The sequence below is a fragment of the Eriocheir sinensis genome, chromosome 69, assembly GCF_024679095.1.
Source record: "Eriocheir sinensis breed Jianghai 21 chromosome 69, ASM2467909v1, whole genome shotgun sequence".
NCBI classification, from domain to species: domain Eukaryota; kingdom Metazoa; phylum Arthropoda; class Malacostraca; order Decapoda; family Varunidae; genus Eriocheir; species Eriocheir sinensis.
Window position 1 is genome coordinate 3,050,726 of NC_066577.1, and position 20,841 is coordinate 3,071,566.

The 20,841-nt window shown below is 44.8% G+C and overlaps 1 protein-coding gene across 3 annotated transcripts; it reads right to left on the reverse strand.

Moving 5' to 3' along the window:
* Positions 1-535: 535 nt before the first annotated feature.
* On the reverse strand, positions 536-19,350 carry LOC126988379 (uncharacterized). Of its 3 annotated transcripts, none has more exons than XM_050846443.1 (4): positions 19,196-19,335; positions 1,959-2,138; positions 1,254-1,363; positions 536-1,076 (listed from the first exon to the last, which is right to left on the reverse strand). In XM_050846443.1, the coding sequence occupies exons 1-4, from the start codon at positions 19,311-19,313 to the stop codon at positions 1,041-1,043; spliced, it is 444 nt and encodes a 147-aa protein (XP_050702400.1). In that variant the 5' UTR covers positions 19,314-19,335; the 3' UTR covers positions 536-1,040. The 3 variants fall into 3 exon arrangements, with proteins under 3 accessions (XP_050702400.1, XP_050702401.1, XP_050702399.1); XM_050846444.1 differs by lacking the exon at positions 19,196-19,335 and adding an exon at positions 2,810-2,946; XM_050846442.1 differs by lacking the exons at positions 536-1,076; positions 1,254-1,363; positions 1,959-2,138 and adding exons at positions 17,260-17,408; positions 17,629-17,738; positions 18,334-18,513 and having other exon boundaries at positions 19,196-19,350.
* Between the last annotated feature and the right edge of the window lie 1,491 nt (positions 19,351-20,841).

The following is a 20,841-nucleotide window of genomic DNA, read 5'->3' on the forward strand; positions in this document are numbered from 1 at the left end:
CCCTTTAACTTTAATTGTTCTTTGTGTTAAGGGTGTCGGGGTCATAGAATTTGGAATTTATAGTGTACTTTGTTATATGTACACACACCCTTCTCTAACGTAACTCTACATGAAAGATCCTACTCTCTGGTCGGTACTTGCAGACAATTCCGCCTTTCACAACAATTTCCTGTCCACATAAAGAGATCAGTCAGGTTCTCCTAAGCGTCTTTTTAGATTTGTGGTAAAGATGAAGGGTCAAAAGTGTGTATTCTTAAGCATATGGTCACCCAAGCACACACATTTGACAAGACATTCATAGGAGTTTGGGGCATTTCCAGGGGTAGTTTCCCGACTCTGGTTGTAGGTTGACCCTTCTGCTGTACGGCGAACGTGAAGAAACACCCATTAGAAACCAATGCATCTCCTTTGTAGCCTTTGGAAATAGTTGATGTGAGAGGCGTAAGCATCTGAGAATACCGCCCTTTGTGCTGGGGAGGCTTCATAATGGTTGATGAAGACGTTGACGATGATCAAGTGAAAGAGAAACACATACAAGCAGCAGATAACGTTTATTGATTTTGAAAGAGGTGTGATTTTAGCGAATAGGATCAAGGTCAATGAACAAAAAACTTCACGACTTGAATTTGTTGCGAGTTGATTGTGTGAAGTTTATTTATTTTTGTTGTTGTTTTTACTGTTGTGTTTGTTAGTGCATCTGTAGCTGGTAGCCTTTGCCAGTTGGTGACACAAGATGGATTCTTCTTCGCCTTCTTCTTCTTCTTCTTCTTTTTCATCTTCTTCTACTTCACTTTATTGAATTAGCTGGTGACACAGTTGATGGATTTTTTTTCTTCTTTTTCTTTGGTTCTTAATTTTGTCGCTGCTTTGTTTTTTAGTTTGCGCTTATTGAAAGTAAACGAGAGAGAGAGAGAGAGAGAGAGAGAGAGAGAGGCAGGGGTTTCAGTTCATGGTCCTGTAGGGGATCCTTGGGTCTGTTGTGTATTCATCGGAAGTCCTTCAAGGGGTTTGTGCGGACTCCTGGCGGCAGCAGAAGGAACTTAGATTCCGGTGGTGCAGGTCTTGATGGTTTCGAGCTGTGGGTGAGTGAAGAGATGGTGGTGGTGGTGGTGGTATTATTAATATTATTATTATTAGTAGTAGTAGAAGTATCAGGTAATAGTAGTAGTAATAGCAAAGATAAAAGTGGGGACTGGTGGTGGTGAGAGAGAGAGAGAGAGAGAGAGAGACACACACACACATCAGGGACACACCTTGCCGTCCTTCTCCATCATGCACCTGATGAGGGGGCCCACGTTTTCACTGCTAACGCCATAGCCAGGGTTGAAGAGCTCACCTAGCCTGGACCGCTGCTTGAGGGTGGCTGCAGCACCGGGGATGGGAGGGGGAAGAGGTGAAAAACGCGTTAGTTAGGTCAATATTATCAGACCGTTCCACTCCTCAGCAACTATTTCCAGAAGCCAAAAATTTAAGGTCACTCGGGTTCTAGCGAGCGTTTTCTTTATGAGTTTAGGTTCATGGTACAGAAGAAGGGTCACACCAGAGGGGTTCTAAAACTACCCACGGAAATGACCTGGCTTAACTCCTACGAAAGCCTAGTCAATTGATATTAAACCTCTCGGTGTCCAAGCAATTAACAAGGCTTTCGTCGGAGCTCCGGTCATTTCCTTAGGTGGTTATATGAGCATAGTGGTAGCTTGACTTCTGTACCTTGAATCTGAAGAAACACTCATTAGCTTTAGATTGATCTCCTTTTCAGCCCTTGGAAATATCTAGTTGCCTCTGTGTTTGCCGATTTCCGACCCAAAAACTGCCTCCTCGACCCCAATAACTGCCTTCATACATAGTTATCGTTAAAATGGTTACTTTTATGTGCTTCTTGGCAACAGTTATGGGCCAGAAACCGGTAAATACGATCCTCCGAGTATGATAATCTGGCATCGGTGGACAGGCCTTACCGAGGGTGAGGTCGGAGAAGTCGGCGTCGGTGTCGTTCATACCCTCTGCGCAGGCTGTCAGGTTGTTCTTGAGGGCGGTGAGCTGCTCCTCCGTTTGGATCGGCTCGGGCTTGCTGTCCCTCAAGCAGTCCCATATGTTCTCTTGGCACGTGTCCTCGATGCCCTCGCAGAACTCAGACACTGGTGTAGGGGAGGAGCGACATGGCGGTATCGGTGATATGGTGAAACCCAGATATAGCTTGGCAACTCCGTTTGCGGCGTTGGTTCCAGGTCCTTTCTCCTCTCTGCTGCCACACAGCCCCAACACCTATCTCTTCCTTTCGTATGTTACCTATAGCTAACATATGAGGGGAGAAAATAGGTGTTGGGACTGTGTGTGGCAGAGCGGAGAGGATAGGACCTGAGCCAACACCAAAACGGACTCACCAATCTGGTTTCACTATAGTGGTGGTGGCAACACACACACACACACACACACACACACATAAACCTATCAGCAGCCTTTCATAACCTCATCATCCAACCTTTCCTGCAGGAGACGGTAACCTCAAACATGTTATTCTAAGCCCGTATTCTTAAACGTATATCGTCGTGCGCCTCAGTTGCTCTGTTTGAAAAGCCTCAATTAGAAGCTGCTGAGATTTTCATGGATTGTTTTGTGATGCTGGTGATAGTTTTAGCCGAGTTCTGCATCTTGTGCGGAAAAATCACTCATGAAAACCAGGTTAATCTATTCTGTGGCCTTAGAGAAAAGTGGTAACGGGAGCCTGATGATACGTTTAAGAATATGGACCGAGTTACCATCCAATCACATCATCACTCCCCCTCGACTTTCTCTCCCCAATACTCACGGAAATAGTCAAGGAACAGTCTCGCATAGGTTGGGCCACGGCCGCCAGGGGGGGAATGAGCCTGCACGCCGGCCAGCAGCAGCACCACCACCACAGACGCACACGCCAGGGCCTTCATTGTTACTGCAAGGGGCTGGGGAACGGGGAAGGTGTTACTTTCTCTCTCTCTCTCTCTGGGTTGTATTGTTAAACATTTCGGCTCCAAACACATATTTGATAAGGCTTTCATGGGGGTTTTCATTGGAACTTATGGATTCTTTGCAACTGATCATAGGTTTGTTGTTGCAACACTCAAGCTTCATGTCAGGTCAAGAAGAATCTCGAGATACAACACTACTAGCTGTGTTCCATCTCGAGTGGCTGAAGGACCTGGCATGTGCTCAGGAGTATGCAGTGACAGTCTCAAATCGGTTCGCAGTGCTCAGCTCTCTTGAGGACCCTGTAGAACTGTGGGATACCTTCAAGCGTGAGACTGCAAACTTCCAAGGAGTGCAATGGAGTGCGCCAGAGATCTAGGAGTGGATTTGCCTCGGCAGAGACGCTGGAGAATATCAAGGTGAGTCGCGCTTCTAGACTTGCTGGGAATCGGGACCAATGTAGGGCTTAATTGTCGCGTAGAACTAGGGCTCTCTAGAGGAAAGAAAAAGAGAGGTATGTCAAGTGTCTCGCTGAGAAAGTCGAGAGCCATTTAAATGCGAATGACCTTCGACCCGCTTATTGAGCCTTGAAGAAGCTCCGCTCCCTCTCCCTCTCAGGTGAGCGCTATCCGAACGGCTGATGGCTGCCTTGTGTCGAACATAGATGGTCAGAGGGCTCGTTGGGCTGAGTACTTTGAGCAGTTGTAGCCTACACGGCGGAGCCTCCAAGTGGGCATCTTCCAATTGCTGGGTTGCACGTGGCGGATGCCGATCCCCCCATCGACGAAAGCCCGCCCTCTCTTGCCGAGGTCAGAGAGGCTGTAGCAAAGTTGAGGGGTGGAAAGGCACCTGCCATCTGTAACATCAGTGTTAAGCTGCTCAAAGCTAGAGGTTAGGAAATGATCCGCGGATTGTATGTGGTCTTGAGTGCCGTGTGGCATTCTGGTATCATTCCTCCTGACTGGAAGAAGGGGTTGGTCGTCCCTATCTGGAAAGGGAAAGGATACATTCAAGACTGCTACAACTACCGTGATATTACACTGCTCAGTGTGCCAGGCAAGGTATACTTGCCCATCTATTGCTGATGCGAATTCGCAGCCAGCTGCTGAGGCTGCAGAGACCTGAACAGTCTGGGGTTTACGCCTGGCAAGTCAACAACTGCCCGTATCCTAGGCTCCTAGCGCTTCGTACTGTGTACTGGTGGAGCGCCGACTTGAGTTTCGACAGGGGATACTCGCGGCCTATGTCGATATCTCAAGAAGGCGTGCGACTCAGTGCATCGCGAGGCACTCTGGGATCTCCTGCCACTCCGAGGGATTCCTGCAAGGACTATTGGTTTGCTGACTGGCCTGTATTCTGGGACTGACAGAGCTGTGAAATGTGGGAGGGACTTGTCCATCTTCTTTCCCGTGAATGCGGGAGTGAGGCAGGGCTGTGTCCTTTCACCATCGCTTTTCAACACTTGCATGAACTTGGCACTTGGCAGAGTTGTGAACTAGTCATTGTGGAGCATCCATTGGCAATACCAGGGTCACTGACCTCATTTTTACCGATGATGCAGTAATCCTGGCGGAGTCGCTGGAGACGAAGCCCTTAGGATTTAAGGTCTCCTGGGCCAAGACCAAGGTTTGGAGGCTTGCTAGATGAAACAGTGCAGTCTGTACATACGTGTGGCGAAGACATTGATGTCTCGGGAATTTACACATACCTTGGTAGCGTAGTTCATAATAACGGTGAATCTCGCTAGGAAGTCATTGGACAATATAGGGATGAGCTTGAGTAGAAAGTCGAGTGCAGCGGGGCCACGGGAGGGGGGGTGACATGCAGTTAGCAAGTTCAGAAGAGCAGTCAGCAGATTGACTGATTGATTGATAGATTTCATAGAATTTTGGGTCATTTCAAGGGGGTAGTTTTATAACCTTCGTGGTAGTTTGACCTTTCTTTTGTATCATGAACCTAAAGAAACATATTTGAAAAGGACCCGACTGATCTTCTTTTTGACCTTTGGGAATAGTTTATTTGAGCGGCGGAAACGTCTAGTACCGACCTTTTTCTCCTCACGTGTGTGTGTGTGTGTGTGTGTGTGTGTGTGTGTGTGTGTGTGTGTGTGTACAGCTCACCTGAAGAGTTGGACACGGGATAGTGACGGAATGGCGGTGTGGTGGTGTTTTATACTCTCCAGCGAGGGGAGAGGTGGGAGAGTCCGGCCGGGTTGGGGGGACATGTAGGAAGTTTGGAGCAATTAAGCGTTCTATTATGACTCATCAGAAACGAGTACAATGTGATGGATTAGTTCCGCTTTGCTCGGAGGAGATGGCGAGGGGGTGGTTCTCTGTGGTTTTACTTGCATCTCTCACTCGTATTATCAAACGTCCGGGGCTAAGCCTATATACACCAAGTCAAGTCATACGCAGGTTTGTGGGAGGAGACATGGCCGAGGCGTGGTTTATGCGCGACACTGCTTGGAGCCAAACTAGAGAATGTAGAAACTGGGATTTAGGGAAAACGAGGAAAGACGGACTAATTTAAATCAATCACTTCAACATGACCTCCCTCACACCCCTTTGTAGTCATTGAAATTACAGTCACGCAATAACACAATAAAAAGACATATTTTTTTCGTCAGTGGCTTGCCTGAACGCACTGTGAAAGAAGGCGAGAATGCACATCCAGAGTGCACATACGGTCCCAACTTTAGTCACCCCTGAGCTGGCGGGTATTTTTTGGGGGGGGCTTGAAGTGACGTCAACTGCTGCTCCGCCCCAAAACCGCCTCCTGCGCGTACCGGTCGCAGTTTTGAAGCAGAGTGACTTGACTTGGTATATATAGACTTAGGTCCGGGGCTCTTGTTACGAACGTTTTTCAGGGCCAGAGAGGTGCTAAGTTGGGTTCTCACGAGTGTTTGTTCCGTTCATGGCGCTGAAGCTTTGTAAAACTTCCGCCAGGCTAAGAAAACCGCCCATGGGAACCCCGACAACTTCTGCGAGAGCCTTTTGAAATATGTGGACTAAGGTCGGTATTGTTAGACGCTCCCTTCTCTTGCATCCATCATTTCTAAAGGCAAAATAAGAGGTCAAACGCGTCTCCATGGGTGTTTCTTTACGTTCACGGTACAGAGGAAGGGTCAGACTACCACCAGGGTCATAAAAAACTACCCCTGGAAATGCCCGCAAATCCCACGAAAGCCTTGTTAAATGTATGTACTTGGGCGCCGGAATGAATATGACCCTAAGGCTTGGAAGAGTTTGATAATATAGACCTTTATTATTTCTTTTTTCTTCAGGGTTATGTTAGTGGCCGTTGAGTGTGTGTGTGTGTGTGCGTGTGTGGGGGGGGCGGGGGGGAGTGAATGTGTGTGTGTGTTGGCTTGCTAGCTCTGCGTTGATGTGTAGTACCGTGTTTGTTAGTGTTTTTTTATACATATATTTTGAAGTACACTGAAATGTTTTGTTAGGAACGAAAATTATGTGGACTTGTATAAATATTTACTTTCTTAGATTTGTGTCGATTTTTCTTTTTTTCATTTCTCGGTAAGACGTATTTTTGATTGACAGTTCATTGTTGCAAGTAAACAGCAAAGGAGAAGGGAGGAGCATGCCATCCCAACCCCCAGGCAGTACAGAGTGATTATACAACTAAGGATACATGTGGAAGTAGCACCAGGAAACTAAAAAGATACAATGGTAGGGGACAAGTGCTAAAAAAATAAAGGCCTTGATTTAGTTAAGGAAGCAGACATAAGGGACTGGACATATGAACTACAATCTAGGGGCAAATGCAGGATACTCACTTATCACAGCTGAAAGAACATTATTGTTAATGAACCAGCCCACCAGCTCAGGCAGGTCCCAGTGGCCCTGTGGGCGGTAGGCACTAACAGCCATAGCTGGGCACGATAACAGAAAACCTTATTCCCGATAACCGATAACTGATAATGGGAAACCTTATCGGCGATAACCGATATTCGTTAACTGGAAACACAAATATAGGCGATAACCGATAACCGATAACCGATACCCGATATTAATCCACAATTCCGATAGCGATAAGTCCGATAGGCGAAAATGATACTATATTATTTCCAATAAAAAAACATAGATGAATTCAAATTTTCATTACTTGTATTTTAGAAAACTTACAAAACCTGAAAACCACAAGTTGACACGTACCTATGGACGGTAATACTAGAAACGCCTGAACCGTGTTGTGTTATTTGGCGTCCCCACCGTCAAATGTTGGCGCTTTTGTTTACAAACACTGGTCTCTCGTGAACTGTGCATGCTCAGACCAGCAAGCGTAGACCTGTACAGTCTCACAAAGCTTTTTAACCGTAATTAAGAGTTGCTGGAAGGCTGAATCAGACATACAGTACCACTTCCACCATCCCCGCTGTTTCTAGAACGACACTCTGTGCGAGTTGTATTTATATGTACAGAGTGCCGTTTTAGAAACAGCGAGGATGGTGGTACTGTATCTTAATGTGTTAAAAGCTTTGTGAGACTCTAGGCTACACTTACTGGTCTGAACATGCGTAGTTCACGAGAGACCAGTATTTGTAAACAAAAGCGCCAACATTTGACGATGGGACACCAAATAACACAACACCGGGTGCCTTCAATACCATGGCATGCTCAAAAACGAATATGGAATATCAAATTTGAGGCAGTGAATAATCATTTTTGGGCAAAGTTAAATGACTTTTCTTTTTGATATATTGATTTTTGAATCTAACATAAAAAAAGTAACCTAGTGTTTTAATGTTGATGATCTAAGTATGAAATATCTTCACCGAAGATATTTCATACCCCGAAGTTTTTTAATACAACACCGGGCGCCCGGGCCACGTGTAGGGAGGAGACAACGTTTTTTTTCTGAGTCGGAAAAAAGTAGCGATTATCGCCAGTTTGGTTACAAAAGTAACGAAGATACCGATATATATTTAAATAAGTAGCGGATGGCCGATAACCCGATTTTGTTATCAGCGATAAAGTATCGCGATAACTTATCGCGATAACGCCCAGCTATGGTAATAGCAGAACTGAAGTTTATCTTTTTTGACGAAGTTCATTGGATTCTACTTATGGGAATTTAGATATTGTGGATTTAAATACATGATTGAGTTGTTTCTGTAATTCTTATATATTTTTTTCTTTGGCAAGGCGAACTTCAAGGCGTCATTTTTATTTTTATTTCTCAGAAGTTGCTGGGATTTTCATGGACTGTTTTGTGATCATGCTGGTGATATTTTTACCTGACTTCTGCATCTTGAACGGGAAAATCACCCATGAAAGTCCGATTGATCTTCTCTGTGGACTTGAAAAACAGTCATAATGGGAGCCCGATAAGAATACGGCCCCTTTAGTGAAACCAGATTGGCGAGTCCGTTTTGGCGTTGGCTCCCGCTGGTCCTTTCCTTCCCTCTGCTCTGCACACAGTCCCAACACCTGTCTCTTCCTCTCATATGTTACCTATAGCTTTGTTGCTTTCCCAAATAATTTACAGAATTAAGAAAGAGAAATGTGTAACATAACTTGGTAATAACATTACTGTGACTGCTGATAATAACCGTGAAAGGGGGGCTGATATATAATATGGGCATACCATACCATATTATATATATATATATATATATATATATATATATATATATATATATATATATATATATATATATATATATATATATATATATATCTTTCAGGGTAGGATCTGTTACTGGATTTGAATCCACCGAATCCATCTGGCGCTGCTTGACGCGCATTTTTTTTCTTTACAAATACAAATACGATAATGTTCGCAATTTCTTTTATTTGTTTTGTATGTTTATTATTTCTTTTATTATTATTATTATTATTATTATTATTATTATTATTATTATTATTATTATTATTATTATTATTATTATTATTATTATTATTATCATTATTAATAGTAGTAGTAGTAGTAGTGGTAGTAGGTAATAGTAATTGTAGTAGTAGTAGTAGTAGTATTGTTATTATTATTATCATTATGATTAATAGGCCAGTAGTAGTGTTCACAGGAATGATACTTCCCCCCCCAGATCTCAGTGAATCTTTGAAAGGGCGCAGTTTATGTCCTAAGGGGGGGCCTCAAACCATCGTATATGAACCGCAAACAGAAGATTAATTTGCAGCTATAATATACCATACAAGGACACTAAGAAACAACTTCTATATCAAACAGTATAGTCTGATCATACGCGAACGATCTATAGCCTTTCAGATACTCATATTTCATCTCATTCAGGTATATAAAGTGACATACGACTCTGCAAGTGTCTATACATTAGGAATTTTGATGTGTTGCATGTATCAATAACATGGGTTGCCTAATATTCGAAATAGCCTAGCTTCGCCTTCAACAGTTATTATTTACTATTTCATGTGTTTTTTTCCATTATTAATCGTTATTATTTTTTTTTTTTTACAACAAAGGAGGCAGCTCAAGGGCACACAAAAAAAGAAAACAATAATAAAAAAGCCCGCTACTCGCTGCTCCTAAAAAAGAAACAAAAGAGGTGGCCGAAAGCAAGATCAAATACGGGAGGAGAGGTGTCCTGATACCCTCCTCTTGAAAGAGTTAAGTCGTAGGCAGGATGAAATACAGATGAAGGAAGATTGTTCCAGAGTTTACCAGCGTGAGGGATGAAAGAATGAAGATGCTGGTTAACTCTTGCATAAGGGGTTTGGACAGTATAGGGATGAGCATGAGTAGAAAGTCGAGTGCAGCGGGGCCGCGGGAGGGGGGGAGGCATGCAGTTAGCAAGTTCAGAAGAGCAGTCAGCGTGGAAATATCGATAGAAGATAGAAAGAGAGGCAACATTGCGGCGGAATTTAAGAGGTAGAAGACTATCAGTATGAGGAGGAGAGCTGATGAGACGAAGAGCCTTAGCCTCCACTCTGTCCAGAAGAGCTGTGTGAGTGGAGCCCCCCCACACATGAGATGCATACTCCATACGAGGGCGGACAAGGCCCCTGTATATGGACAGCAACTGTGCAGGGGAGAAGAACTGGCGGAGACGGTACAGAACGCCCAGCCTCGAGGAAGCTGATTTAGTAAGAGATGAGATATGAAGTTTCCAGTTGAGATTTTGAGTTAAGGATAGACCGAGGATGTTTAGTGTTGAGGAAGGTGATAGCTGGGTGTTGTCAAAGAATAGGGGATAGTTGTTTGGAAGATTGTGTCGAGTGAATAGGTGGAGAAACTGTGTTTTTGAGGCGTTGAAGGACACCAGGTTCTTCTTGCCCCAATCGGAAATAATAGTAAGGTCTGAGGCTAAGCGTTCTGCAGCCTCCAGCCTTGAGTCGTTAAGTTCCTGTAGGGTGGGTCTTCTATTAAAAGAAGTTGAGTAATGCAGAGTGGAATCATCGGCGTAGGAATGGATAGGACAGTTCGTTTTGGAAAGAAGATCATCAATGAACAACAGAAAAAGAGTGGGAGATAGGACAGAACCCTGTGGGACACCACTGTTAATAGATTTAGGGGAAGAACAGTGACCGTCTACCACGGCAGAAATAGAACGGTCAGAAAGGAAACTGGAGATAAAGGTACAGAGAGAAGGATAGAAACCGTAGGAGGGTAGTTTGGAAAGCAAAGATTTGTGCCAGACCCTATCAAAAGCTTTTGATATGTCCAGCGCAATAGCAAAAGTTTCACCGAAACGGCTAAGAGAGGATGACCAAGAGTCAGTTAAGAAGGCTAGGAGATCACCAGTAGAACGCCCCTTGCGGAACCCATACTGGCGATCAGATAGAAGGTCAGAAGTGGAAAGGTGCTTTTGAATCTTCCGGTTAAGGATTGATTCAAAAGCTTTAGATAGACAAGAAAGTAAAGCTATAGGACGGTAGTTTGAGGGATTGGAGCGGTCACCCTTCTTAAGCACAGGCTGTATAAAGGCATACTTCCAGCAAGAAGGAAAGGTAGATGTTGACAGGCAGAGGCGAAAGAGTTTGACCAGGCAGGGTGACAGCACGGAGGCACAGTTTTTAAGGACAATAGGAGGCACTCCATCAGGTCCATAAGCCTTCTGAGGATTGAGGCCAGAGAGGGCATAGAAAACATCATTTTGAAGAATCTTTATAACAGGCATAAAGGAGTCAGAGGGGGGATGAGTAGGAGGAATATGCCCAGAATCGTCCACAGTGGAGTTTTTAGAAAAAGTTTGAGAGAAGAGTTCAGCCTTAGAGATAGATGAGACGGCAGTGTTGCCGTCAGGACTGAGGAGTGGAGGGAATGATGAAGAAGTGAAGTTGGAGGAGATGTTTTTGGCTAGATGCCAGAAGTCACGGGAAGAGTTAGAGAAAGCAAGGTTTAGGCATTTTCTATTAATGAAAGAGTTTTTGGGTAGTCGGAGAATAGATTTGGCACGATTTCGGGCAGAAATGTAAATAATAAGATACCCTTTATTTGCATTTGCAGAGCCAAATGTCTTAACTGAAATGAGCTATCAATCAAAGAATTTGAAAAACCAAAGATCATTCGAGAATTTGAGCTACGAAGGTTCCCGCCTGCTGGCTGGTGTCTCTGTGCTTTGAAGGCGCTTGCTGTTGTTGTAAACATGACAAACATACTCGCTGCAACTACTGTATAATATAACTTTCCAATTAAGGAAAATATTTTCTCAGGTTGTTTTAACTCAACCACAACTATTTGCCACGCCAAATTTGGAAAATATACATAATTTTCCTCGAAGGTAAAAGGGAAGATGCGGTTAGACCTTACCTTCCCTTCGTCTCTCCCGCAGACCTTGGTTCCAAAAATGCTAGCTGTCATTCTAGGTACGCATCGTCCTTCCCTCTTGGTACGGGTCCAAGTGTGAGGTCAAGGTCCAGGTGCGAGTCTTAATTACCGCGGTTGCCGTCCAGCCACCTGGACGCACACTGGACGACTGCCGGTAGCCGTTCGATCGCATGCATGACCAAGTGCTCGGGAAGCGGTTGGCGTGAATCGCAGCATTTTGGGGTCCCGGGTGGTGGTTGACAGGTCGTACGTAAAGTCAACCGTTTTTCATTTTCTTAATTCTGTGGAATCTATGAACTCGAGCCTTAATATAGAAATAAATATGCACAGAATATATCAGGGTGCGTGCACGGAGAACATTGCTTTTCTCGCGCGAGCATCACCTACCAGCGCCAGAAGCCAGCGCGAGTCCGAACAGGTCGATCGGCTTTGGTTACTGGCCCGAGAAAACCAGCGTTCTCTGTGCATGCACCCTAAAGTTTTCTTATAAGCAGAAAGCGGACGAGAGAGAGAGAGAGAGAGAGAGAGAGAGAGAGAGAGAGAGAGAGAGAGTAAAGGCGAGGCCTGTATACACTTCGCATCTAGGCTATAATCCAATAATTGGAGACAGATGTGGCAGAGTGGTAGGGAGGGAGACCCCGGTAGCCAACGGCAAACCGATTTGGCAGAACTGGTTTTACTATATATATAGTTTGACGAAGTTTCTGCTCTACTCACAGGAGCGTCCTTATAACCGATTTTTTTACCTTTAGAAATCATTGGTGTAACAGAAGAAAGCTTTTAAGAATACCGACCTGAAGTCCATAGTATCAAGTATTTGGGCGCCCATGCCCACATGTCTGACAAGGCTTTCGTAGGCGTTTGAGGCATTTCCAGGGGTAGTTTAATGACCCTGGTGGTAGTTTGACCCTTCTACCATGAACATGAAAAGACACACAAGACAACCCGATTAATCTCATGTTCGGAACTTGGAAATGTGAGGCGGAAGCGTCTAAAAATACCGACCTTTACCTTCAAGGGTCATTTTGGGGATCATTTACGGGTTACACATCCCCAAGGGCAAGGGGTGACCCGCTCGGGTGGACACGGTGCTTGTTGGGCATTAGATCCTGGCATGTTGCAAGTAAGCACTGGTAGGGAAGGGGACAAATTACTGCCTTCCTGCTGCCCATTCTCCTTCCCAACAAGCACGCCTGCACGCTCACGCGCACTCATCATGACACGCTGTTTCAATTCTTCGCCTTAGCGCATTACCGGAAGGGCCTGCTCGAAGCTGTCATTTAGCGCTCAACCCTTCTTTCCTTCCTTCCGCCCCTCTCTGTATATATGTACTGAGTCATTTAACGCTTTCCCCTTCCTTCCTGCCTTCCGTTCCCGTCTTTGTATACAATAGTCTATTTTATTTAGGCTGATGCCGAAGCCCCTCCTACGTAGGTGGAGTCTCACTCGTGAAGGAGTACTTGACCGTCAATACCTATAATTCAAGTTTATTTTGATTTATAAAGTAATTTATGGTGTGGAACTTTATCAAGCGATAAGAGAGAGAGAGAGAGAGAGAGAGAGAGAGAGAGAGAGAAAGAGCTCTGTCAGCCCGGGGGTAAAGTGATAAAGTCCTCCCGTGGCAGACTACGGTCAGAGAAACGCTGCCCCAGACCGAGACCAAGGTGCTCGTGGCCGCGGAGAAAGCGGGGGTGAAAGTGTTCCGTGAGTCTGGAACTCTAGAAGTAAAGGGGAGAAGCAGAGACGAGCAGGACCAAAACTGTAGCTTGTGTATAGGGGAAAAGGAAACAATAGAGCACCTGATAGTGGCCTGTGACAGGTATGGAGAGGCAAAGGCTATTGGCTTCAGTAGTGGAAATTATTGGGGAAGAGGAGTGGCACAGCAGATTGGAGGAGGAAGACGGAGGAGTAAGTACCGTGTTAGGACTATATGGCAGTAAGGAGGAAGCAGTGAAATTAATACCTCACACAAAAATTTTCTTGGCATGTGTTTGGAAAAAAAGATCTGAACAGTAAAAGTGGAGTGAAAAGTGTACTAGTGGAAAATAGCAAAGCACATAGGCAAATAAATCTGGAAAAGGAAAGGACAGGAAACCTAAGTTTCAGGATGAAGTGCTTAAGAAAGTGATGTATACTGAAAAGAAAAGTGTGTAGAAGTGAAAAAGAAGAAAAGCGGAACGAAAAAAGGAGGACCTAAGAAGCGATACAAAGCGGCACAGGTCAAAAGAAGAAGAAGAAGAAGAGAGTCCCTGCTGGAGAGCCCCGGGACGCTGTGTCGGGAGGGCGGCAGAGGTGGCGACGCGCGTTCGTAAACATCCCCTATTTACAAGAGTAAAAAAAAGTCCTTGAATTGGATTTTCAAAGCGTTTCCATGACTGTTAATTGAAGGTTTGTAGAAAAGATATATGAAGAGATGGTGATTTTTCACTAAGTAGATAATGAGATACTGGCACGGTACTAAAATGAATCTTTACCGTCAGAGAGAGGTGTTCATTTGGGAATCTTTACCGGTTTATCCATTACAAGCTTATGTATTACAAGCTTTTGGGGTTCAGGTAACGGCTTGGTACAGTATTAATTCAGCATTATGCCCCAAGCTTTTTAGGGGCTCTGGTGACGGCTTGGTATTTATTTAGAATCATACCCAAGCTTATCCATTTCAAGTTTACCTGGTATTCGGTTAATCTAGCTTACTACTGCTTCTAATACACCCAAAAAATAGCATGCGGAGTGCATAGGATACTTCATTTGCTTCACATTTGTTAAAGTCTTAGTTACCGTTCATACCATTTTACTGCGTCAACAGCTTAAATATGGTGGGGATGCCTTGAAAATTTCCAAGTCCATTGTTGTTGTTTCACGAGGGCTTCCTGAGCAGACTGAACCTCATAGCTGCCCTACACTACACCACAGAAACTAGTTCCTAAATCAGTAACATCCAGAACGCGCATGGATCATTACGATTTCGGACATAAAACGGTCTTTAAGAATGGTGCCAATCTAGAATAATAACAAGAGTTCTATGTTATTTTCTTCTCTATATTAAAGCAAATAATGGCGCAATTATTTGTATTTTATAATTTTTAACCCATACAGCGTCAGATATGTACGACGTACGCATTATTTTTAACCTGTACAGTGTTTAGTACGTATATATACGAACCTCTTAAGGTAGTGTTTAGTACGTATATATACGCAAGCTCTTTTGAGGACTTATACGCCCTTTATTTTTGTTTGTGTATGTAACATTGTTCATTGACAGTAAAGAGGAATAATTTGACAAGTCTTCGTATTTTTAAATGGATGTTAAAGGGCCTTTCTGGACATTTGTCCGCATTCCAACCAAAATCATTATTCAAGAAAGTAAGCTACTTTCTTCTAGGTAATTATTCCTTGAATCTATAATCAGTAAGGGATGAGGAATTGTAAATTATGGTTCAGAGTAATCGAAAATGAAAACTAATCGTCGGAAGCTTCATAGTGTCTTGTTGAACTTTGAGAACTATGTTTGTAGTACACGCGGCCTTGAAGCGAGCGGTGTTGCCTGATGCGCATCCAATCATTTTTTCGTAATTACAATTATTATTCTTTGTGTTAGGGGTGTTGGGGGTCATGGAATTTGGAACTTACAGTGTATATACTCCCCTCTCCAACCTAACATGGATGGTCCTACAATATATCTACTTTATCCCCTTTAACTTTAATTGTTCTTTGTGTTAAGGGTGTCGGGGTCATAGAATTTGGAACTTATAGTGTACTTTGTTATATGTACACACTCCCTTCTCTAACGTAACACTACATGAAAGATCCTATTCTCTGGTCGGTACTTGCAGACAATTCCGCCTTTCACAACAATTTCCTGTCCACATAAAGAGATCAGTCGGGTTCTCCTAAGCGTCTTTTTAGGTTTGTGGTAAAGATGAAGGGTCAAAAGTGTGTATTCTTAAGCATATGGTCACCCAAGCACACACATTTGACAAGACATTCATTGGAGTTTTGGGCATTTCCAGGGGTAGTTTCCTGACTCTGGTTGTAGGTTGACCCTTCTGCTGTACGGCGAACGTGAAGAAACACCCATTAGAAACAGATGCATCTCCTTTGTAGCCTTTGGAAATAGTTGATGTGAGAGGCGTAAGCATCTGAGAATACCGCCCTTTTGTGCTGGGAAGGCTTCATAATGGTTGATGAAGACGATGACGATGATCAAGTGAAAGAGAAACACATACAAGCAGCAGATAACGTTTATTGATTTTGAAAGAGGTGAAATTTTAGCAAATAGGATCAAAGCCAATGAACAAAAAACTGAATGATTTGAATTTGTTGCGAGTTGATTGTGTGAAGTTTATTTATTTATTTATTTTATTGTTGTTTTTACTGTTGTGTTTGTGAGTGCATCTGTTTGTAGCTGATAGCCTTTGGCAGTTGGTGACACAGGATGGATTCTTCTTTGCTTTCTTCTTCTTCTTCTTCTTCTTCTTTTTCATCTTCTTTTACTTCACTTTATTGAATTAGCTGGTGACACAGTTGATGGATTTTTTTTCTTCTTTTTCTTTGGTTCTTAATTTTGTCGCTGCTTTGTTTTTTAGTTTGCGCTTAATGAAAGTAAACGAGAGAGAGAGAGAGAGAGAGAGAGAGAGAGAGAGAGAGAGAGAGAGAGAGAGAGAGAGAGAGAGAGAGAGAGAGAGAGAGAGAGAGAGAGAGAGAGAGAGAGATTTACATAGATTTACATAGAAAATCAGACCACACAGACCCCATGGTCCAGACTTGGTGGTCTGTCCTTAAACCTAAGTGATTTTACATTAATCAGAAGACTCCAAAACGTTGCATTTCTACTCTAGTTGATATTAAGTTGAAGGAAGTGACGGTCGAGCTTATTTTTGAAGGAGTCAATCGTGTTACACTGGACCACTGATGATGGGAGCTTATTCCATTCTCGCACTACAACGTTGGTGAAGAAAAATTTGGTGCAGTCTGAATTTACTTGTCTACATCTGAGTTTTACGCCATTGTTCCTCGTGCGCAAAGTGTCATCGATCATAAACAATGTTGATCTGTCTACATTCGTGAAACCATTAAGTATTTTAAAACATTCGATCAGTTTTCCTCGGAGGCGACGTTTCTCAAGAGAGAACATGTTAAGGGTAGAAAGCCTTTCTTCGTAGGATTTGTTGCGCAAGGAAGGGATAATTTTCGTTGCCCGACGCTGAACACCTTCTAATTTAGCAATATCCTTTGCATGGTGGGGAGACCAAAACTGTACCGCATATTCCAAGTGGGGTCTGACTAAACTGTTGTAGAGCGGGAGTATTACATCTTTATTCTTAAATAAAAAGTTTCTTTTAATGAAGCCCAACATTCTGATCGCGGTATTTGCTGCATCGATGGCTTGCTGTGAGAATGTGTGGTTTGACGCGATTTTGACCCCAAGTCCTTGACGCATTGAACGCTTTGAGTTTAACGCCGCGCATTTAGTTATCAAACTTCTTATTCATCGTTCCAACTTGAAGGACCTGGCTCTTGTCTACTTTAAAGGAGAGAGAGAGAGAGAGAGAGAGAGAGGCAGGGGTTTCAGTTCATGGTCCTGTAGGGGGTCCTTGGGTCTGTTGTGTATTCATCGGAAGTCCTTCAAGGGGTTTGTGCGGACTCCTGGCGGCAGCAGAAGGAACTTAGATTCCGGTGGTGCAGGTCTTGATGGTTTCGAGCTGTGGGTGAGTGAAGAGATGGTGGTGGTGGTGGTATTATTATTATTATTATTATTATTATTATTATTATTATTAGTAGTAGTAGTAGAATTATCAGGTAATAGTAGTAGTAATAGCAAAGATAAAAGTGGGGATTGTGGTGGTGATAGAGAGAGAGAGAGAGAGAGACACATACACACACACACACACACACACACACACACATATATCAGGGACACACCTTGCCGTCCTTCTCCATCATGCACCTGATGAGGGGGCCCACGTTTTCTCTGCTAACGCCATAGCCAGGGTTTAAGAGCTCACCTCGCCTGGACCGCTGCTGGAGGGTGGCTGCAGCACCGGGGAGGGGGGGGGGAAAAGGTGAAAAACGCGTTAGTTAGGTCAATATTATCAGACCGTTCCACTCCTCAGCAACTATTTCCAGAAGCCAAAAATTTAAGGTCACTCGGGTTCTAGCGAGCGTTTTCTTTATGAGTTTAGGTTCATGGTACAGAAGAAGGGTCACACCAGAGGGGTTCTAAAACTACCCACGGAAATGACCTGGCTTAACTCCTACGAAAGCCTAGTCAATTGATATTAAACCTCTCGGTGTCCAAGCAATTAACAAGGCTTTCGTCGGAGCTCCGGTCATTTCCTTAGGTGGTTATATGAGCATAGTGGTAGCTTGACTTATGTACCTTGAATCTGAAGAAACACTCATTAGCTTTAGATTGATCTCCTTTTCAGCCCTTGGAAATATCTAGTTGCCTCTGTGTTTGCCGATTTCCGACCCAAAAACTGCCTCCTCGACCCCAATAACTGCCTTCATACATAGTTATCATTAAAATGGTTACTTTTATGTGCTTCTTGGCAACAGTTATGGGCCAGAAACCGGTAAATACGATCCTCCGAGTACGATAATCTGGCATCGGTGGACAGGCCTTACCGAGGGTGAGGTCGGAGAAGTCGGCGTCGGTGTCGTTCATACCCTCTGCGCAGGCTGTCAGGTTGTTCTTGAGGGCGGTGAGCTGCTCCTCCGTTTGGATCGGCTCGGGCTTGTTGTCCCTCAAGCAGTCCCATATGTTCTCTTGGCACGTGTCCTCGATGCCCTCGCAGAACTCAGACACTGGTGTAGGGGAGGAGCGACATGGCGGTATCGGTGATATGGTGAAACCCAGATATAGCTTGGCAACTCCGTTTGTGGCGTTGGTTCCCGCAGGTCCCTTTCTCCTCTCCGCTCTGCCACACAGCCCCAACACCTATCTCTTCCTTTCGTTTGTTACCTATAGCTAACATATGAGGGGGAGAAAATAGGTGTTGGGGCTGTGTGGCAGAGCGGAGAGGAGACAGGGACCTTCGGAAGCCAACACCAAAACGGACTCACCAATCTGGTTTCACTATAGTGGTGGTGGCAACACACACACACACACACACACACACACAAACCTATCAGCAGCCTTTCATAACCTCATCATCCAACCTTTCCTGCAGGAGACGGTAACCTCAAACATGTTATTCTAAGCCCGTATTCTTAAACGTATATCGTCGTGCGCCTCAGTTGCTCTGTTTGAAAAGCCTCAATTAGAAGCTGCTGAGATTTTCATGGATTGTTTTGTGATGCTGGTGATAGTTTTAGCCGACTTCTGCATCTTGTGCGGAAAAATCACCCCTTGAAAACCAGGTTAATCTATTCTGTGGCCTTGGAGTATAGGGGTAAAGGGAGCCTGATGATACGTTTAAGAATATGGACCAAGATACCATCCAATCACATCATCACTCCCCCTCGACTTTCTCTCCCCAATACTCACGGAAATAGTCAAAGAACAGTCTCGCATAGGGAGGGCCATGGCCGCCAGGGTGGGAATGAGTCTGCACGCCGGCCAGCAGCAGCACCACCACCACAGACGCACACGCCAGGGCCTTCATTGTTACTGCAAGGGGCAGGGGAACGGGGAAGGTGTTACTTTCTCTCTCTCTCTCTCTCTCTCTCTCTCTCTCTCTCTCTCTCTCTCTCTCTCTCTCTCTCTCTCTCTCTCTCTCTCTCTCTCTCTCTCTCTCTCTCTCTCTGGGTTGTATTGTTAAACATTTCGGCTCCAAACACATATTTGATAAGGCTTTCATGGGGGTTTTCATTGGAACTTATGGATTCTTTGCAACTGATCATAGGTTTGTTGTTGCAACACTCAAGCTTCATGTCAGGTCAAGAAGAATCTCGAGATGCAACACTACTAGCTGTGTTCCATCTCGAGTGGCTGAAGGACCTGGCATGTGCTCAGGAGTATGCAGTGACAGTCTCAAATCGGTTCGCAGTGCTCAGCTCTCTTGAGGACCCTGTAGAACTGTGGGATACCTTCAAACGTGAGACTCTGCAAACTTCCAAGGAGTGCAATGGAGTGCGCCAGAGATCTAGGAGTGGATTTGCCTCGGCAGAGACGCTGGAGAATATCAAGGTGAGTCGCGCTGCTAGACTTGCTGGGAATCGGGACCAATGTAGGGCTTAATTGTCGCGTAGAACTAGGGCTCCAGAGGAAAGAAAAAGAGAGGTATGTCAAGTGTCTCGCTGAGAAAGTCGAGAGCCATTTAAATGCGAATGACCTTCGACCCACTTATTGAGCCTTGAAGAAGCTCCGCTCCTTCTCCCTCTCAGGTGAGCGCTATCCGAACAGCTGATGGCTGCCTTGTGTCGAACATGGATGGTCAGAGGGCTCGTCAGGCTGAGTACTTTGAGCAGTTGTAGCCTACACGGCGGAGCCTCCAAGTGGGCATCTTCCAATTGCTGGGTTGCGGGTGGCGGATGCCATTCCACCCATCGACGAAAACCCGCCCTCTCTTGCCGAGGTCAGAGAGGCTGTGGCAAAGTTGAGAGGTGGAAAGGCACCTGGCATCTGTAACATCAGTGCGGAGCTGCTCAAAGCTGGGGGTGAGGCCATGATCCGCGGGTTGCATGCGGTCTTGAGTGCCGTGTGGCATTCTGGTACCATTCCTCCTGACTGGAAGAAGGGGTTGGTCGTCCCTATCTGGAAAGGGAAAGGATACAGTCAAGACTGCAACAACTACCGTGATATTACACTGCTCAGTGTGCCAGGCATTGTATACTTGCCCATCTATTGCTGATGCGAATTCGCAGCCAGCTGCTGAGGCTGCAGAGACCTGAACAGTCTGGGTTTACGCCTGGCAAATCAACAACTGCCCGTGTCCTAGCGCTTCGTGTACTGGTGGAGCGCCGACTTGAGTTTCGACAGGGGATACTCGCGGCCTATGTCGATATCTCAAGAAGGCGTGCGACTCAGTGCATCGCGAGGCACTCTGGGATCTCCTGCCACTCCGAGGGATTCCTGCAAGGACTATTGGTTTGCTGACTGGCCTGTATTCTGGGACTGACAGAGCTGTGAAATATGGGAGGGACTTGTCCATCTTCTTTCCCGTGAATGTGGGAGTGAGGCAGGGCTGTGTC